This window comes from Eutrigla gurnardus, assembly GCF_963514095.1.
Source record: "Eutrigla gurnardus genome assembly, chromosome: 1".
Lineage (NCBI taxonomy): Eukaryota > Metazoa > Chordata > Actinopteri > Perciformes > Triglidae > Eutrigla > Eutrigla gurnardus.
The window spans coordinates 679371-700759 of record NC_139915.1 but is presented as its reverse complement, the minus strand read 5'-3'; the positions used below and the strand labels follow the sequence as shown (position 1 = coordinate 700759).

The 21389-nt window shown below is 45.6% G+C and overlaps 1 protein-coding gene across 5 annotated transcripts in view; it reads left to right on the top strand.

Moving 5' to 3' along the window:
* The window catches only part of zfhx3b (zinc finger homeobox 3b), a 141313-nt gene that overhangs the window by 76082 nt on the left and 43842 nt on the right, over positions 1 to 21389 (top strand). For all 5 annotated transcript variants that reach the window (XM_084013669.1, XM_084013670.1, XM_084013666.1 and 2 more), the window contains exon 5: positions 9197 to 9428. In XM_084013669.1, coding sequence (XP_083869795.1) covers positions 9197 to 9428 — 232 coding nt within the window. The remainder of the gene's footprint in view (positions 1 to 9196; positions 9429 to 21389) is intronic.

Genomic DNA, 21389 nt, shown 5'->3' with positions numbered 1-21389 from the left:
GGAAAATGACATCTTTTCTTTTTTTTCCTGGCCACTACTTAACACAGAGGTCAGCAACAAATTGTCTAATAAGGACATTCCTCCAAAACATTAGATTAAAATCACAAGTTGTCCAGTAAGAGTGGGGCTTAATTTGACCTTATAACTTACGTGCACAAGTTACATGAGACGGGATATAAAGCACCCTTGTGTGGTCGCTGCTTCGCCCTGTATTAAATGTCCCCAAATGGGCAGACAGCACAATGACCTCCATGATGATACTAGCTACTGGCTGGGGCGGTTATTTTCGGACGCTCCTATGAGGAGGCCATCGCAGGTCTTTCTGGGGCTTTGCGAGGCTTTTTTGCCGGCGTGAGCAAAGCAATAGGCCTCTTCCAATTAGTCTGGTCTGTGTTTGATTTTTAGTGATGACAACTATATCTCAGCTGCAATTACGCTGCACTGGGAATGATGAGGGTTTAGGTTATTGATCCTCAATTGATCCCCCTGATCAATGAGCACTTTTGTTTCTTTTTTTTTTTTTATGGAAAGTGGTGTTATGTCTTTTTCTTTGGCTAATGAGCCGGCCCAACAGAATGACCCCATAAAGAAATCAGTGTTAGCGAGGCACATGTGTATTAGTGATAGAGTTGGTTGTGCCCGTGGGAAGGAGAGGGGCAGTGCACACGGCAACATTTTTCACAAGAGCACTACCTCCCTGTAGACAAAGGTCAAAGGCTACAATGGGTTTTATGAAGAAAAAAAAAGGTCTATATGAAGGAGATCGGGGAGCCACGTCTTTCTGGGTTTTTATGAAAGGCTTCTAATTAGCTTGAAGACTTCTCACTGAAGAATGAACAGGGATGGGTATAGTCATTTATTTTATTTTACAATCACCCTGACACTCTAGATAATAGAAATTATGGAAGCAATACTATTTTTCATGACACTTTAACATTTAGCGTTTTATCTCTTACATCAAAAGTGCAATGTCAGGATTTAACCCTTTCAAGTTTCCCCTGTTAGTTGCCAGAGTTGACAGGTGAAACCGGTGGGCGTTCGGTGTGTGAGTTGCTGGAAGAACCCTCAACAGCCGTTACTGTATATTCCAACACGGCACTTCATGTACCGTGCAAATAAGCCCACATACAGACCCACTCTGCGTGTTCACCTCCACTCAACCCCACTCGTTAATTTTCATTTTAAGAAGAGAACCTCTCGACGGCCATGTTGCTCCCTTTTGTCAGCACGATGCTTCTAATAGAGATAGCAGGGTAAGACTGGGTTAAATATTGACTCTGGCTGAGCACATCATCATATTTTTTAATTAGCCGCCGTCTCTAGGAAGCTTGCGCGAGGGCAGCGTGTGAGCAACGAAACATTTCCCCTTTACGAGATCTCCCCCCCCAAAAAAACACACTTCTATGAATTTTACATAAAACAAGATACAAGATAGTCAGAAAAACATACAGTGTTACAGTAGCCCGAAGCGGCAACCAATTATGTGGGAATGAAATATTTACACTACCAAACTGAGTACGCCGGGGGTGAAAAGTAGATAATCCAGGCCTGAGGAGGCTGTATTCTGTGTCTCTGCCGTTACGTCAGTGAAGAGGTGGAACAAGAGATCATCCCGTGACAATGGCCTTTTCAAGCAAGAGCTCGGGCGGAGCGGCGGTTCAGGAAGTCCAGCGCCTGCTCACCCCGACTGCAGTGAGCACATTTAGGGGCTTTCGGGGGTCACAAGCATAAAACTCACCAGAAGGCTGCGTCCGACAAGTTTTACTTGTAGTACTTTGCGAGTACTTTTGACTTCTGATGGCTGCTCCCTCACAATAATATGGCAAATGAATCTGCATTCACAGCAGAGTGTGATGTTTGTTCTCGGGCACTAATTGTGTTTGGGTAATGCTCCTGCTCTGAATTTAATTCTCACTGACTGCATTAATCATTACAAGTAGTGTTTGCCTGTATCTTAATCCAACACTCTCGTACCCCCTCCCCCCCTCTCACCTCTGCCTTTCTATCCGCTGCTTCTATCTAACAAGCGTTTTGAACTGCATTCGTGGAGGCTCCACAAGGCCACGCTGCCATTGTCAGGCCGGCGAGTGACAAATGAGAGGCAGTGATGTGTTAGAGAGTTTCTGTCAGCTGTGTGGGCGCGGAGCTGCCTCTGCTTTTAGCCCACTAACACATCAGTGACCTCCAGTAGAGCCGAGTCCAGATCTAGGTAGTCCGTCATGTAACGTAGCATTGACACACACACACATGAACGGCCCTGTAAAGGTCTGTTCACATGACCGACGCGGTGCCTTTCATACATTCCTGAGATGTTCCTCTAAATCACTCGGAAGTCATAGACAACTATTCTTTTTGATCGATAGCTTAACACGTAATGATGCGGTTTGCATCGCACACAGTAACCTTACGGGATCTGAAAACCGTATACTTAAAAGCACGGGAGTACAAGAGTTGGCTGTGATTCAGATTCAGATCTTGCACGGCGGCCCAATTTCTTAGCCAGGAGACAGGGAGTGGTTTTAATATTAGTGGCCTCTGGATGCATCTTTGTCTGCTTGTGAGGAATACTCACCTGGGTGGAGTGCAGAGAAAAGTGCTTGGTGCTGAAAGCATGTTATTTTTGCACAGACCTGCTTGTTTTTTGTGTCAATTGAAAATCTCACGTAGCCGTTACATTTTTTAGAGATATTCCTGTTTTGTCTATTTTCTCTTTGCACTTTTGCAGCTAAAAGACTAAAACAAAAAAACCTGTTCTAACCTCTCTAATGTCACGAGTTGTTATTGTGATAAGAGTTCGTAAAACCATTATTCAAACTCAACATCTAAACCTCGCAGCCTGCTGTTGCCTCCTGTTTTGCCAAAAATGAAAATGAAAAAAAAAACATACTAGTTCTTCCCCTGCTGTATCAGTAATTATTGTCGCCGCTGTCCAAAATGGAGGGTTGTGATGTTGACAGAGAGAACTCTGGGTAGCGGAGAGAAAGGCCAGGGCAGGTCCTGATTTGCCCCATTGTGCTTCCAGATGGTACCTTGCCACTACACATGTCATCAAGTGTCTGGAACAGTTCTTCGGTACCCCCATGGCTCCACCCTGCCCTCGCCTCCTGCAGGCAGACTTATTGTACTGCATGTTTTGGCAGGCTCCTCCCAGCATGGCTTTCATAAAAGCACCAGGAGGTTAAGCTGTTAATTAGCTACTGAAAGAGGAGGCCAACAGCTTACTGTTAATTTGCTATACTCTTTCTCTCTCCATCTCTCTCTCTCTCTCCTCCATTTGTGTATTGACATCATTTCTTGCCTGTTTTGGAGTCATCGCCGTGTCACAATAGCAGGACCGAGCTCATTAAGACGAGGGGGGGTGGGTGTTTATCTGACTCCGATTAGAAGTGCACATTATGTATGTATAGCCATGCTTATCCAAATGTTCTTAATGAGAGAGACCCTGGACGCCGGCGTTGGGCTCCTGTGGGCATAGGCCCAGGCTCGTTATCACCACACAGGGCATTGATCTCTTCACCACCCGCTTGCTTCTCCTCCTCCTCTTCCCCTTTCAGAGACGGTGACTCGCACATGAATTATGTGGACACATTGATCAGCTGATTGAGAACTATTGTTTTCGAGCCCTGGGTCATTATTGAAGGAGGGATTACCCAGCTCTTGTTTTGTGCTCATGTATGTGCGAGTGTATTACTCAGCTCCTTGTCACAGCACATACTCCCCTCAGCTCACCTTAGATTTGCAACGGCTACTCAAACGTGCACACACTTACACACACACACACACACACACACACACACTGAGCACATACAGCAGCCTACACAATCAACATGGCCCAAATGACTGCCTGCATTGATTGCCTTCCCTCTGCAATTATGTTCCCATTGTTTACTTTCTAGCATCTTACTCATTCAAACGGAATTCAATAATTATTGCTTTATTTAATGTTAAAGTAACTAAGAGTGGTGGGCGTGGAGCACCGGTAGCAGTATTGTCTTTAAGTGTCTCTGACCCCCTCCCCAGCTACTTTGGTTCAGAGGCCCATGTTAAGTCATCCTCTCCAAGGACGCCTACAGCGATCCATCTTTACCCCCCTTCCGACACAGAGGTCCGTTTTGTTTCTCCACCCCGTACCAGAGACAAATACGTAGCATGTTTTTTATTCCCTGGTAGTGATGGATCATTTCTACGGCAAAGCAAGGCATTATGGGGTTCGAGACGGAGGGCAGGATGCGGTGGAGGGGTGGCAGGGATTAGAAAAGAGTAAAGGAGAAGAAAGGAAGGAGGGGGGAGGTGGTTCAGGAAGCAGTACAGTAGGTAAGCAGTGTGAGCCTGGAAAACACGGCCCCCACTCCTAATCCACAACCTAACTTTTAGGCATGTTGCAGCTTGCAGTGGCTAATTCAAAGCAGCCACCGCACTTGGCACCCAGTGGGGCCTCTGTGGTTGGAGCTGTTGTTCGTGCTGCCGGCAGACGGGAGAGAAACACAGACCGAACTGCGAGCACTCGCTGACTCCAGTCACTCGGCTTTGTTTTCCTAAATAACCTGCTTACGTTCCAGGGGAATCCCAGAGTGCAGAGTTATGAGAGCAGAGTCCCCAACCCGACCAAGCCTGCTGCTGGGAAGGAAGGGGGACGTTACATCAAACATGTTCTCATAGTCTAGACCCCCAACCCCAAACTTAATTCAATTCATTCAACTAAATAAATATATATATATTAGGGGTGAGTATTGGCAAGAACCTCACGATACGATACGTATCACGATACTTTGGTCACGATACGATACGTATCACGATATTACGACATAAATAAAGATGAAAACACAAGTACCTGTATATGTACGTCAGATGATATTGATCAGTTTCATAGCCACAGTTTCATAATCACAAAGGTGTTCTCTTCTCTGTTTGGTCACAGTGTGTTTCAACCCAACAGGCACGTTACATTGTCTCCCTTTTAGAATGAATGCAGTTACCTCACCGGTTATAATTGCTGCCATGACATCACTATGTTTGAATAACAAAGGTGCTGCTTGACTTATTCTAACACGTTTCAAGCCAAGAACTAGTTTGTACATTTCCCCCCCGGGTGATAAGGAAATCTCCTTCCTCTGTGATTTTAGAGGCTCAGCCCGTCATTCCTATGAGGAGACAGGTCTGCACTATTGCAGTGCGTTGCATGGCGTCAGGTGTGAATTGCTGTTTTCTAACCCCATGTAAGCCTCCCACACTGAGACACACCAGCTTTTAGTGGTGAGAATAGACAAAGCAGCATCCAGGCTGATACTCACAGGCTCTCACAGAGGGAATTTGGCAGCTCTCTTAGAATTGATAGCTATTTAGCTCACAGATAGTCATCTGTTTTAATGCATTAATTTTGCATTAACAGCACTGCCAAATTTAATGGTGGAAATTAGGGCATGATCGTAATGGTAAGGCCGTGTATGCGGGAGTCGGCCTGTGCACGTTTGTGTGTACGTTTGTGATGTACTTTTGTCTATATCATTGTATGTGTTTGTTGCGTGAACACGCTGTATTATACGGCTCCGCTGGGAGCTATTCTTTGGAATTACCGGCTCTCTGTCTCCCTTTCCACCCTTCCAGTAATACCCACCTCTATCTTGTGTGAGTTGGACTCCCTCTCTCTCAGCAACCACACTGTTTTGTGTTAAAGGTGCACTTTTACTTTGCATTTAAGTGGATGGAAATGCAGATGTATGCGGCGCGCTGGGTGGGTGGTGAAACTGATACTGGCACGTATTGCCCACTCAGAGGGCAAGGTGCACCGGTGGAGTTGTGCGAGAGAGGATGGGGTTGTGCCCACACCGCCCCTGTCCCTCTTTACCTGAAAAAGCACAGAGCACTGCTTCAGCCTCCACAGAAAGAGATAAGGTGCTCCACGGAAGAGAGAGGCTTGAAAACCCGTGATTGCATTTTGAAACTATGAAAATCACCACAGTATAAAACCAAGCTTGGGCCTTGGAAAAAAACCCACTTCAGATTGAAGGTGATCTCTAATGTTGTATGTGATTAATCTTTTTAAATGTAAGATTCAAGGTAATCTAAGAGGCCTCAGTACTGTAGCAGGTCCACTGCAGTATTACACAAATATGACTCATATTTGCACCTATTGATCTTATCTGTTAAAGCAGACCACAATGCAGTACATTCGCACACACGCAGCATCTCTCAGCCCAATCGCTGTCGAGCACATCGCGGCATCACTCTAGGCGGTCACACATTTGTACTTGCTCAGCTGAATCTCCTATATGACTGCTGTAAATTCCCAGACAGTTCAGTGGTATTGAATCCATGCCAGTGACCCAGCCAGCCCCATCATGCTCCACAGCTCCCCTCCTGTCGGGGCCTCGATAGGGCGCTCAGAAACCCCGGAGCCGGGCTGACCAGCTCCTCCCAGCTCAACATGACTTTTTCATTAAGCCGCCAAATTCCTGCACTCCAGTTGGAGGTGATTTATCAACGAGGGGCTTCATTGCAGGTTCATAGGAAACAGACGTAGGCCATGTCTCGTGCATTATTATGTTTCACATTCAAAGTGTTTATGCATGTAAGGGAGAAGGCACTGTGTTTCTGCTCTCAGCTATGATCCTGTGGATAATTCTATGGAATCCAGTGAGAATCCACGTTGGACAGAGTTGGTGCTTGTGATGATCAGAGGGGTTTTGCACTCATGGGCCTGTGCTGTTCTCCCAGACACTATGGGATCTCTTTTTTTTTGCCTGAGTCGTCCCTGGAATACAGAATGAGCAGGGGCCACCTCACTGATCACTCGTCGGTTTGATCTCTTACCTCATTCGCTGACTCTGAAATGCCCCAGACTGCGTGGGTCACGGCCAGTGCAGAGATGGTGAAAGTGGCGGTTCACAGGTGTAACCGTTTGACACGGCAGACAGAGCTACAAGCACCGGGGCAGGAACATTTTTGGCTCTGTTGAGGCCATCTTCCTGGCCAGTCAGGTTTATAGTGAATTATGGTGGATTCAGGGGCAGGCGGTCTCAGGTTCACTCCTATATAAACCCTGGGCTTTTTATGGGAAACTATAAACTCCCAGGATTTTTTTTTTCGACCTCCTGGGACTAGCTTTGAAGTTTCGGTCAGGTGCCGTCATTTTTTTAAAAACTTGTCTTCTTTTTTTGGAGCCTTGAGTCACTTTCGGCAAGAGCTCTCTCTTTTTCTTTTTTAATTCAAGACATCTGCTATGAGTAAAAGCAGTTTGCATGATGGATTTGGTGTTATCTATAACTGAATCTGGCTCTCAGGTTTCTCTCTACCTTGGTTCTGATGCAATATTTGTGCACAGAGGAAAAGGAGGAGGGCTCCCACAATATCCAGCAACACCTACTCATGACATCATGGATTTCTGAAAATGAGGCGAGAAAGGAGAGCACACAGAGACACAGAGCCTTTTACAATCACCTAATAACTCTATTACGCCGAGCTGTGGGGCTCACAAAAAGGAGAGAGGGGGGGAAAAACTCCTATTCCTTTTCCTGGAAGCGGTGTCTTAATGCACATTTTAGGTGTAGAAGTGAGAAATATGAAACCAAAGAGAATGAAACACAATAGCCCAGAAAACCCCATAGCAATATTACAATATTGCCAGAAAATTAAGCATTAGGAGAAAGGGACAAGAGCATTTTAGGGCAGCATAATATTGTTATGACTTTTTTTTCCCGCCAGCCTGTCAACACCTGATTCACATGTAATGTGGTTAAATGTCTAATGTTCCAATTGCTTTTACGTTTTCCAGCCAAACAGGCAATCCGGTGCAGAGAGGATTGTTCAGTTTCTCTTTGATGGATGGTTGGGTTTTCTGAACCTTTGTGTTAGCGTGAGCGCGATGTTGTAATGGTGGAAATGAACACGGGTGTATTCTCTTTAAGTGCAGAATTGGTAATAAAATCTGATCAACTTTAATCACAAGCTTTCAGCACTGTTAATGATTTAAGTCATTAGCTTCTTCTTACAGCAGGTTCATCAGGGGATCTTACCTGCTTAGAAATGGCAGATGTTATTCATTAAGTCCCAGTATATTGTTCCATTCACACGTATGTACGGAAAGCTCATGCAAAATATTTTTGCAGATTTCAATATCCAGTAAAATGTGTTGGTTCTGTCAGGAGACACGGGCGCTGAAAAACAAGATGAACACTTTCTGGTGATTGGCATTGATTGCAGCCACAGAAATCCACAGCGAGCGGCCGGAGTTTGGTATTCGGAGCCGGGCAGGACACAAGTGGCCACACTGGGTCTGGGGCTTTGATTGTAAACATGCAGAAAACAAGCAGTGTGATGCTTCAGGACGGTGGTCAATATCTGTGATGCTCACACCAGGCCCAGCCATATTGTGTCGGCCTTGCATCATTGATTGAGCCGTGCAGGAGGTAATTAGACTGGAGCGCTGCGGTGTGACACGCGGTTGCGGTGGTATGGCGTCACCGCGGGGGCGTCAGCCATGTTGTTCCAGTGCGTGGGATGAGCTGAAGGCCCCGGACCAGGCCCCACTGTCCAGTCTTGGAGGAAGTGCTTGGGTTGACAGGTCAATACTAGTGCTGATTCCCCCCGTCCTCTAAAGGTTGTCCTCCTGTTGTGGAATGTTCCAGTTCCTCTCGGAGCGTACTAAATCCCCCTCCCGCCTCACCACCGGCTCTACTTTGCCTCTCTTGCTCGGCGAGAGAGCGGGGATTTAACTCGCCGTGATCAATATTTAGTATCCCATGCGTGAAACAAGCAGATGTTTGGAGTTTCCTTTTCAGAGACGGGAGGCTTCTGTTGAGTGAAGGGGATCAATGCTCCCTTCCGTCTGGTGAGACTGTAGACCCGCGGCTTCTGAAGGGTGGCTGATGCGGTTCCTGGCTGCCCCCGGGCCTGTGAGACTTGCGTGCCTCCCAGGCCTCTCCTGTCCTGTTAGCCCATTGATACAGACACTCACGCAGATAAAGTGCGCAGTCCAAACAGTTGTCCTGAAGTGGAAGAGGTCTAGATGTTAAACAACAGGGCTGTGATTGGGAATTGATTTGTTCATTTGCCAACTGTTTGAGTGAAAGTGAGTCAGTGGTGCCTCGCCAGCTATCTGCCATCTCCAATAACCTCGTTCTCTCTCTTTCCCCCTTCTCTCTCTCTCTCTCCTTTGTCATGTTCCTTCCTCTCTCTCTCTCTCCATTCCCTCCCACAGCACCTGCAGCAGCACGAAAACGCGGTGGAGGGTGATGCCTGCTACTACCATTGTGTGCTGTGTAACTACTCGACCAAGGCCAAGCTCAACCTGATCCAGCACGTGCGCTCCATGAAGCACCAGCGCAGCGAGAGCCTCAGGAAGCTTCAGCGCCTGCAGAAGGGCCTGCCGGAGGACGACGAGGACCTGAGCTCCATCTTCACCATTCGCAAATGCTCTTCTTCAGATACAGGTCAGAACCAGCCCCCGTGGCCCCTTTTTCACTCATTGTTTGCAGTCTGCCTTGATCTCTCTATGTCTGCTGCTCTGAAACACACATCCACACTGTATAGGCCTGCGTTTTCATAATGGACACACTCTCTTTAGCTCTCATATCAGTGGGGTTGTTTTTTGTGATACAGAAGTGTTCAACTCTAATATACATTACTACAGTATTTCAACATAGGCTGTACATTAGCACTAAGTAGACTTTCTTCGTCGACAATTGGACAACATTCCCGTGACTTGAGTCTCTTAAATTGATTCATACAACTTAATTTTTCAAATGTATTATTAATGATATAATTTAAGGTCCATATCAGTCCCCTGCCTTCAGCGGTAGAAGCAGAGAACCCCGTTAGTGGGAGCTGTCCTTCCCAGCCATCAGAGACATATTGAGACAGCTCTAAGGCCAGAGGAGGAGGAGCTGAACAACAAGCAGCAGCTGCAACAACAACAGGAACACAGCTCCAACAGCAGTAGCGTGACTGAAACAAAGTGCCTCGGCGGCTCATTTATTATGGACTGATTAGAAAGAGTGAGCTTGGGTCAATTAACACTCTTTCTTTCGCAGAGATTTGGTTTTCCAATCGCTTTAACTTCTGTGCTCTGACAAAGGGCCTCCATTGTGTGTCCCTCCAAGAGGGAACCATTACTTCCCATGCACACACACTCGCTGTCTGTGTTATGCAGGGGGGGGGGGGGGGGGGGGAGGCCAGCCTGTGAAGATGCTTTGTTCCAAGGAGGCAGGGATAATGAAGCCAGCGGCCGGGAAATTGCGCAAAAGGCAGTCACAGATCTGAAGCAAATCATTAGAGAACATATTTAGCTGAGCAATTAGGGACAATTAAGCTTTCTGCTCGCTGCACTCCAAATATGTTAATGACTACAGAGCAGTGGACAGGCCAACATACAAAGGCAAGAGGAAGGGCCATTTGGGTTAAAAGGTTTCGGGTTGGGAGTGTATTTTTTTGCGTGGCAGACAGGAGGAGTTGTTGTGCTCTTTGCAAATGAATGTATGTGTCGGAGTTATGAACCTCCCTTTTTCTCTTTTAACCTTTGATGTAATGGATGCCCATGTTTGTGCCAGGGTGAGGGGAACCAAGCTTTAGGTTAGGTAATGAGGCCCCCGCAGTGGAGCTGTGTGTGGGTAGTATCATCACACACACACACACACACACACACACACACACTGCAGAGCGTCATCACATTACAATAACCCTCACTTACTTGAGCAGACCACAAGAATCTAACAAAATGTATTTATTCATTTTTTTTTCACAAATGATGAGCCTTCATTCTGCTCTTTTATAACCACTTTATTAATATAGCACGATTCTAACAAAGTGTTTGTGTTATAAGATATATGGCGAGCATCTGTAGAAGAAACGGTCAGTGAGTTCCCGGACCAAAGAGTCTGTTTTCTCCCGTGAATATTAGTGCTAGCTAACCACTTTGATGCCTGTGATAACGACCGACTGCTGCAGAAATGCTACAAAAACAGGATCACTGATTACGACCCGTTATTATGAAGATCATATCCATTGCTTTCAATCCAAAAATATCTCCATTTGCTTCTTTTGTGTAAAAGAAACAGAAAAAGGAAAGGCTCTTCGATAATCGTCGTACCTCTTCATCATGAACGCTAGTATAGGTGACTCTACAACTCTCATTTCTGCTATTTCACGCCCCAGATGTTCCACCTCCGAGCCGCACCCCTCCGCGAGGGCTGAACCATTCCCTCCCAGTGTAATATTTAATTTCCTCTCCGCTCGCTCTTCTGTGGCACGGGGCTCTTTTTGTGGTCGACGCATAGTTGCTAAAGTGGTGGAACGTTGCCTGGCTTGTTAAAACAAAGTTGCCCCTGGATTTCTGGGTCACCTAGACAGTAATTCCCTGGCCTGCTGCAGTTCTGTGATCCTGGGAGTGCTTCGGTGCCGGGCTTGTAACCTGCCTGGGATTTTTACAAAACATACCCCCCCCCCCCCCCCCCCCCCCAAAAAAAAAGCTCACACCTATAATCAGTTACTTTTCTATGATAGCAACAGAATGAAACGAGGCCAGCTCACGTGTGTTTTACTCTTTCCAACGTTGCATATTAATGACCCTGATGAGGATGTAGCGGACTGTGGGGACCCGGTGCCACATGGTTTCTCTGGGCTGGATGTCCGAGGAGAGCAAGGGCAGCAGAAACCAGGTTTCTCTCCAATTAGACTAACACTGGGGATAAAAGGGTTGCATTGTTTTAATTCTTACTCGGACTGAAAATGTGCTGCTTAAGCATGTTGCTGCTCGGCCCCGCCTCCATTTGTCTTCTTTAACCCTTTATCTGTGGGGAAACAAAGGAGGCCACGGGGGGGACACACACAGCTGCCCCAGTGTGCAGAGATCACCGATTTAACTTTAGCACTCGCTTGAACCAAGTCTGCACCAGCGCCAGTCCTCTGGTTTTAAGCATAGCAGCTCATTACCAGGCGGCAGGTAGACACCAAAAAGAGAGACGTGCTGTGGATGTGACAGAGGAGGGAAATATTCCAAACTCCCATGAAGCGTTCGCTTGTGAGGACAGCTGGTTTGACAGCGTGAGCACAAACTATATTTTAGGTTTAATGGCTACAGAGAAAAGGTAAAACCGAGTGTCACGCTGATGTCAGGTGTATGGGTTAATGGTGACTGCTGACAACGTGAAGCAGGTCGTGTGAGGGGGACGGCTATATGGAAAATATGAGAAATAGTGAGGACCGGATGCATGGAGGAGTCGGGGGGGAAACAAATTTGGGGAGCTTATGTGTAGAGCTAGTGTGACACTTGGGCGTGTGATGACCCTATTCCGTATGAATGATGTTCACCAGGGCATATAACTCAATGACACATTGAGGTTTCTCATTTCTTAGCATTTAATCGACTAAAGTTATTTTTTGAGCGCAGAACAGAATGAGATCATGCCTTTAAAAAGGGCAAAGTTAAATTGCACTGAAGGGTGGATGCCCTTCTGCAAGAAATGTTTGCTTTGTTGCATGTGTGTGTGTGTGTGTGTGTGTGTGTGTGTGAGAGAGAGAGTAAAATATTAGTATTTTTCCAGTGGTGGTGGATGTGTGTGTGTTTATCTGTGTGCGTATGGAGGAGGGAGCGATGGAGAACAAACGTGGCTGACAGTGTGGATTAGCTCCTGCTGTAAATCTGCCTCAGTCACAGATGGCAGGCCCTTGATCGCTGGGCTGTGACGGCTTGGCTCTCATCGCGGGAGGAAATCCCTGTCTGTGAGTCTAGGAAGGCTGGGAAGGAGAAGGATGGGGCCGCCTGGGCCGCCACCAGTCATTGTCCCCCCGTCGGTGTAGACATACAGGCCCGGGGACTCAAGGGCAAAGCGGACCCGGTTCTCTGGGAGGTGTCGTCCTACTTTGCAGTTGTTTCGTCCACCACATCCTTATAAGTGGAACTCAAACCTCCAGTTTAGATCAGCATTACTTTTAATGACCAGTTTGAGAAACTGGGCAGGGGGAGCTGTGTGCATTATTAAATGGAAATGAGACCAAAGGATGCATACAAATGACTGCATAATAGCGGTATCCAAAATGAGATCCATTGCTTGTTTTGCTAAAAGGGGCACGCATTCAGGGTCACACACCTCATAGTAAGGCCTGTCCTGACGACGGAGGCATTTTTCTTCCCTCCCCGCTTGCCTGCCTCTCTGCCTCATGCATAATTCTTGAGATGCTCTGAACGGGCTGGAAAATGAGCTGTGACAAAAATCCACTAATAAAGCAAATGGAAAAAAGTCACTCGTATTTTCGGAACACCTTGCAGCGAGTTGTGGCCATCCAATCTATCGGTTCCAAACGTCGAATGCATTCTATACCTCCATCCCTTTGTCTTATCCTCTGCTTCTAACCGCTTTCTTGCAACATATTAACAGGGCTTTACTCTCCCCAGCAATCATAGCCCATCATACCCTGCATGTCCAATGACGACGTTAAAGCCGCTAAAGCCAGGTAAAATCAGAGGTGAGCCAGGCCACGCTCTGATGGCATGCAATGGCCATAGTCTGAGCTTTTGCTCCCCACGGGCAAGAGCAAAGCAGACGGTAGCCATTTCTGGAATGTCCTCCTTTATTTATGCTTGTTAAAATGCAAAGTAAACCTTTCCAGAAACAGGATATTGTCGCCCCTAACCACAAGACCCTTTCTACATGCCACATTATGGCCAATCTGAAAGTAAGTTGTATGTGCAGACACTGCTGCAATGCGCTTTTAATAAAGACTGTTATTGGCCTGGTGATGCAGAGTGGATATGAGGATGAGGGCTGTGCAGGCCTGGATGAGTAGGGCCCCAGAGGGCCCGCAGCTCAGTCAGGCCTCCGTCAGTCGCCTGCCTTCTAATCCCTGTCCGAAGGGCATTGAGGCAGCATAGGAAATTGTTTGCTGTTCACAGAAACGTGCCAGGAAATTCATAAATACATTACTTTTCATTTTGAAAAATATTACAAAAGACGAGACGTTTATTAAAAAGGCAAAATGATGGCTTTATAGATTTTCCACTTGTGTATCAGCATTCGTATGATCATGCTGCTCTAACTAACACAAGTCTTGTCTTTCCCCGTGCCTTCTGCTTCATGGACAAGCTCGGTATGAATTCCTCTGCTGGCTCATCCTGTAATAGCAAATTGACCAGAAAGCTGCGCTGCTATTCTGGGATGGGCAGCGAATAAAAATGTCTTCTGTCCAGATTTTTACTGCCCCACCCGGCTGAACCCCGTTCTGTAAATACTGGCTAGCTTTGCCCCCAGGCTGAAAGGAGAGTAAAGTCTGGGTGCTGGTCGTGCCAGCCTGTCCAGTAGATCTGGCTTAGAGGAGAACAGGGGCAGCGTGAATGTGAATGATGAGTGTTTTATAGACAGAAAGCGACAATAATAAAAGTGATAAATTCAATGAGGACTAGTTGAAAGCAGTAGCCTCTCTTTTTTTATGCTGTATTTTGGGATATTTTGTGTGCGTCGTACGTTTCATGCCCCCGTGTGTTATGTCACGTGGGTGTAAATATGCGCCAGTTTTATTTTGCAAAGTCGCATGTCCGTAAACGAGCACACACATAGGTGTCCGCTTTGAGAACCAGGCCGTGCGTGGGTGCGAGAGGCTCTCCCTGTCATCAAGCCCATTTCCAGAGGAGACTGGCGGCACATTATAATATTGGTTTCCCCTCTCTCTTGTCATTACCACACACTCTCCTTGAAAGCTGATCCAAAAGATAGACAGTCCATCAGGAGACAGTCATCTCATTTGTACTTACTAAACGTGTTAATGAGTTCTATTTTGAGGCCTTGAGGCTTTGCTGCTGGATATTGGAGCGGAGGTGGCGATCGGTGGGGCGAGGTGCTGGATCCGAGGGCAGTGGAAGGAGGTAATGCATAGCCCTGCTGCCCCCCCAGCCCTCATGTCACTCACACGGAGTGACCACAGCCTCTGCAGGCGCTGTCAGTCAGGGCTGAGGGGCGGGAAGTCTGTGGTTGCAGACAGACTCAGCCGGTGGAGGGAGAATAGATTAGGTGACAGAGACATAATGGTTGTGATGGGTCTAATTATAGCAGCAGTCATGTCACTGCCATGCAGGTACATGGGTTGAAGGAGAAACGAGTCAATTTAAAAAAGCATGACATCGCTTCTACGCTTCCATGACGGGTTTACATGAGATGTGTTCGACAGAGCATCGGACTAGGTTTGTTTTCATGTCCGACATTCATTCCTCTTATAGTGTTGGAGGTTAGTGAGAAATGCATGTGTCTGACTTTCCTTATTACAAGATACAGCCCAGGCTTTTTGTGAAGACTTACTCTCCACGAGTGTAACGGACACGGCTCCACTGACTCTTTTAATGTGATTACAGTTACAAAGAGCCAGCTGTGTTTGTCGCTCATCATCCAACCCACTTTGGTTGATTGTCTTCGTCAAAGTATGCAAGCTCCAGCACATTTCCCACAACGTAGAATCACCCGCAACACAATGCAACTCACTGGCGTTTTCTTTTCTTCATAAGTTTTGCTCCTTACTTGAACCTCCGCCCGAGGCAGCATTATCATCTTCCATCCAGCATGTTCTCATCTATGATATTGATTGAAGTGTACGCCAGGTAGTCTAGGAACTACAACCAATAAATTGTTAAACACTTAAATTGCTTCATTTGTTACTGTGTTTTGATATCGGGTGAACAGTGCTGCCCGCTGTCAGAATTAGGCAGCTCAATTTGACCATAGGCAGCATCAGAGGAAGAAACGGGGAAAAGTTTGGCAACTATTGAGTCGAGGCTTGGAAAGTTTTATTTAGCTATTTTTAATAAGGCTGTTTATGCCCCCCAGAGAGAGATGGTGGATCAAAGGGCATGATCTGTGCTATGGATGAGTTCACCCCGGGTCCAGCAGAGAAGATAGGCCTCGCTGACAGCAAAACAAAACCAGAGAGTGAAGGATGCCCTATCCGGCAGCATGTTGCCCTCACACTCCGAAGGCTCCATTAGAATAAAGGCAGATGAAACAAAGAATGTCTGAAAGCACAGATGCTGTGATTCATTATCCACTCTCTGATAGATAAGCGAGGCTAGTGTGTGGATGTGTGAGTATACATGCGATCATGATGAATGGGCGGATGCACGTCGCGTTTCATTTGAAGGAAAAAAAACCTCCTCGCACAAAACCCGTACGGACACATGGAGGATACACGATGTTCAGTGCATTAGCAAGAAGAGAAACAGAGTCCCCTCCAGTGCCTCGACCGCATCAACTAAAAGCAGCCAGGCAGATGGCAGCAATGAGAGAAGTGCAGAAATAATTCAATAGTGAACCTTTCTAACCTTTACCTGTGGGCGTGAGCACCAGTCATTGATTCACGGCGTGCTTGACAGTATACTCACCACCTGAGGAGGGTGAGAGGAGGCTGGATGAAGAGAAATGGATGAGTTTGGTGAAAAACACAAAGGGATAATATGAGTGGGAGGGAGGCTCTACCGCACGTCGGCGATGGTGGTGTGTGACATTAGAGGGAACTTGGAGGGTACGGGGGATTCTGGGTAGTTTCCCCTTGGCTCCCATGTAGCCGGGTATCAGCACACAGACAGGGATCCTCACACCACGTCACGTGTAGTCGACAGGAGGCTGTTATTGATTGGGACGCACCTCCAGGTGTGGGGGGGCGGGGCTTATCTCCTACAGGATTTGACTGACCAGCGATCCGGCCAACACACTGTTAGAAAAGAAATCCGGAGGGAAGACTCTGACTCTGTTTAGCCAGATGCAATCACAACATAGGTATTTGTTTTGTGACAAATGCGTCCGTCCTGATCCGACTGAAGGCGTGTCTCTCTCACCGTCTGTCTTTGTCTGCCGTCGCTGCTGGTTTATAAATCGGCTGTGGATGTGTTCGTCCTACTGTCCGTTTGGAGCAAATGAGCTCGGCTGAGCGCCGTGATGGATGATATTCACGTGACGGAAAACGAATGAGGAGTCCGGCGTTAACACTGTAAATCCACACGGAACAGATAGTTCCACCACGGCGACCACGGAGAGGGCAAAAGGGTTTTAGTGCAACAATATGAATTCATTTAATTACCAAAAACATTATTGTCTGCGGTATCTGAGGTTTGGACCCATAATCAAACCCTTTCATATGTTCTTTATGTACTAGCAATATTGTTTAATTATTGCAGCGCTGCCTGTGTTTGGCAAGACGTGCATCCACAGACGTGGATATTGAAGAAATAAAAGTTTCAACATATTTATCCCATGTTGAAATTTCATAATGAAAATAGTAAAGTACAGATAAAATAGTTCTCTATGTAAATCAACATGAAGCTTGGTCTTTTTGTTTACAGAATATGAAACGGTATTTATGCCTTTTATACTTTTTTTTTGCATGTTCATTTTTGGACCCATGAATATTCTTCTAAATATTATTTTCCCACAGAACCAAACATGTATTACAGTAATAACAGAGAAGGCAAACGAGTTGGAAACAGCAGAAAAAAAGCCCCCACCCTGACCAATTTTAAGCATTAAGATGAATAATCCGCTGTTTAGAAAGCAAGCAAAGGTCAATTTTCATGCTGCTTGCTCAGTAAGCATACAGGAGAGCATATCGAGTCAATTCAGCTGCGCTGCACAGTCAAGGGGGAAGGACATTTTCCTTTTTTTTGCATTAGTCGGCTATGTTGGACCAAGTGCTGCTATAAAAACACTTTCCAGTTTCCACTCAGGAGGCAGATGGTTTTTGTTTTTTTTCTTAAGTTGTTAATATTGTAATGATATATGTGCACAGCCGGTTTGGAAGCATGTATTGATGTTTGTCCAGAAATACTGTGTGTGCTGGCTGCGTGATCTGAAATGACCAGATAGAGTCATCTCAAACATTTAAATATGCACTTTACCTGTTTATTGTGACTTTGAGGTATTCTGGCACATGATCTTATATTACCACAAGAATATTCTGAGCATCAACGTTTGGTTGCATAGAGACATAAAAAAGAAATCCAGGTATTCTCCAGTGGAAAAAGGGCAGAGAGGAGAAAATGAGCAACATTAGCGGTGTGTGAAGACCGAGGGCTTCTCTGGAAATGAGCTCCTCTCGTGTATATGGTGAATATTTCAAGCCCTTGGGAAAGCTGAGACGGGGCACATATTTGTGTGTGAAATGTAGAATGGAGAACACAGTGGATGTGTTTGAATCCATGTCACAAGTCGTTGTTAGGCCGGCGCTCAGAGGCTTACTGGGTTGGAGGTGGCACAGGGGCCGGTATGGCGGAATTAGGAGCAATGTGCCGTGTTTTTGTCATGTTAAACCGGGCAAAATAATCTAATTGGGTGGGGGAGAGCAAACGGCAAAACTGTCTTTGTTTAAGGGCCCTCTGCAGTCACTTTTGCAGGAGCCATTGTGCATGGACTACAATAGCATTAGTTTGTGCTCCTCTTTTCTCCGGCTCTCTGCAGTCAGCTCCTGTCCGTTCCACTCTGTCTCCACGCTTCACTTCCACGCTCCACCAGGAAGGGACCCCCAAACATGCCCCCCCATCATGATTACCGCAACCTCGCTCTCCTCCTAACCTGTATTATCCCACCATCGCCGTCCTCCATCCTTCCCGTCCTGCTCTCTTATCCACACTATTAAAAAAAGACACAGATAGAGAAGGAAAGAAACCTTTTTTCTGCTTTGTCTGTCGTCCTGTTTTGCCCCAAGAAGAGAATATTTATTCTTTTTTTATCAGTTTTAAAGAATCGAATAATTTAATGAGAAATTATGAAAACTGATTGCTCCATGAGTTCAGAGACAGTCTAGCCATGAGCTCTTGCAAGTGTGCAAAGGAAGTATTCATGAGAATAATATATATAATAGCACCTTAAAATAACAATGGAACAATTATCCTTTAAGTTATTTTTCTCTCCATGTTTCACTATCAGCCGATACAAAACTGCTGCAAGTCTGATTGACTCTGATAAGTGAATAGACTTTGAAGGCGGTGTAACACTGAAGCTGACTCTCAATGGGCAACCATTAGAATATACCCCAGTACTTTTAATGCACTCTCTCAACTAAAAGTTCCTTTTTCATCGTCTTTTATTGAAAGATAGGAACCATCTTTAAATAAGTGCTTGAGTCACACTACAAAGAAATACTTACCTTTCATTGCTTCTGAGGGGAAGACGGAGCGATTCACATGTTGCTTAGTGACCAAGCCGGCAACGTATTGCATAGAGGATCATAATGCACAATAAGCAAAAATACATTTATGTCCTTGGTATGATGGAGAAATTGGATGTAAACCCCTATAAAATATTTCTAAATGTGTGTGTCTTGAAGAATATGTTATAATCAAGAGCAGGCGAATAAATGTGTTACGACCTAGCTTACAGTCTCTCTCTACCTCCAGCACATCAATGTGCAAATTGTATAGCAACTAATCTCAGTATATATTTAGTGCACAGTTAATGGCCCTCTGCCTTGTGACGGTGTAATCATGCGTGATAAAAACCGGGCCCAAGTTACTAACCTAGAAGCAATCTTGTGTGCATTAAAGTGTACCTTTTTTGTTCCAAAGGTCATTCATAACTTGGTCGCGTTGTTGATGTACAGTGAGAGATATTGATTGATTAATGCATTAAGTGCTCACAATCCATTAGGTTCTGTGAAAGGGACTGGGGGGGAGACTTGCTCTTTCTCTCACTACGTATTTTCACCTCTCCCTGTTGTTCAAAGGGCATCATTTTTTTGCTGGCAAAGTTTAAGGGACAAAAGCCTGAATATCTGCCAAGTAATGCATTCAAAAGAACATTGCTTCTCATAAGTGTCAGTTCAATTATTCTGTAAAGCTTGACAATGAACTCCCCTTACATTAGCCCGCTGCTCATCCTGACCCAAAAAAGCATATGTGTGTCGTCACCTACTGTAAATCAAGCGTGCTCGTATGGAAATATGAACTGTCCTCTGTTTAATACGAGGAAATGTTGAACATACGGGAGCTTCTTAGTGCTATCACAGTAACGGCCATTCATTTGACTTCTATTTTCCACCTTGCAACTGATTTGAGCTGATTTTGTCGATCTGTGGCTGAATTTGAGGAGGTACGCTTTTTTCTTTGTTTACCTTCTGAGGATAGTTTCCCGAACCAATGAGAGCAAGGGCCGCGGGGGTTACTGCCTTACTACTAAGTGACAAGAAATAGGAGACCTTTATCGCCCGGGCCCATACGCAGGGAAGCCTGTGAAAGGGGCCTGAGAGTCAGTCATTACCTTGGAAACATGGGCTGCATTAGAGATTCATAACAGTGTGCCATCTCTGCACCTTTCATCTCCACCAGGGCCAGCTCCATTAGGATCTTTTATCTTTGTGCTGATGGCTGCTCTTGATAATGGGGCTGCCGAGAAATCCCAAAAAGTAAAGGCTCACCTCTGACACTATTGGCCCTCCCTTTCTTCAAGTAGAGTAGTACATCAGAGTACAGTCGAAGATATAGATATATTTATATATATATATATATATACTCCAATGTGCAGTCTTAAAAGCGGATTTGCTAGATTTCTTTTTTTCTAATATTTTCCTCGAGAACTTGATACCCATCGCTGGAGATCAGCTAATGGTTTGACCATGGGTTTGATGGTGCAGCCAAAAATGCAGGAAAAATGCATATTTTTATATTTTCTGTTTCCTTTTTTACTGCTACCAATCAGCTTGTCTCTGCAACTCACACAGCCGAACGTTTCACAGGGTTAAGGTTGAGGCAAATATTGCCATTCTTCCCCGTGATAATGCATTCATGATATCCCATGCAGAGCCTCATTGAAAGCTTTGCTTTTGGGCAGACAAACACAAACTGCATAATGGTATAGTAATTCATGCAAGCCAATGTTTTTCAAATGTTACAGTAATTATGAAAAATATTCTTACTTTAACCCTACATAGCCGCAGCAGAGCAAATCTCATTTCCAAGTTAAAGCGGAGAAGGAACACACTGAATAATCATTGTGTTTAATGCTCTGGTCATAATCCCAGGTTTTATGATGGTTTTCTAATGATTTTCTAATGATGTTAAATATTAGTAGAGAGTACAGCCATAATTTGAACACAGCGGTCGTTTTTTCAATGCTCTATCAGCACACCCGATTGCAGCTACAATGAATATTGCGCCTGGAATGAGATTTAAGAGCCATCCCTTTTGGTGTTTTATTTTGCCGTCTCCCCATCTGCCATAAATCCTCATCGCTGTGCGCTTGAAGCCTCCACCCTTGCCTGCCTTCCCAGGTGGGAATACAATTAGGTGCAGGGGCCATTTCATTCAGTGCCACTGTCTGTCCACCACAGTCATCCGTAAAAAAAAGAAAAACACGGCGGAGCTGTCCCGCTGGAGAAAACAGTGGACTCCTGGGAAATATAAAAAAACAAGGAAAGAAGACACTGAGAGG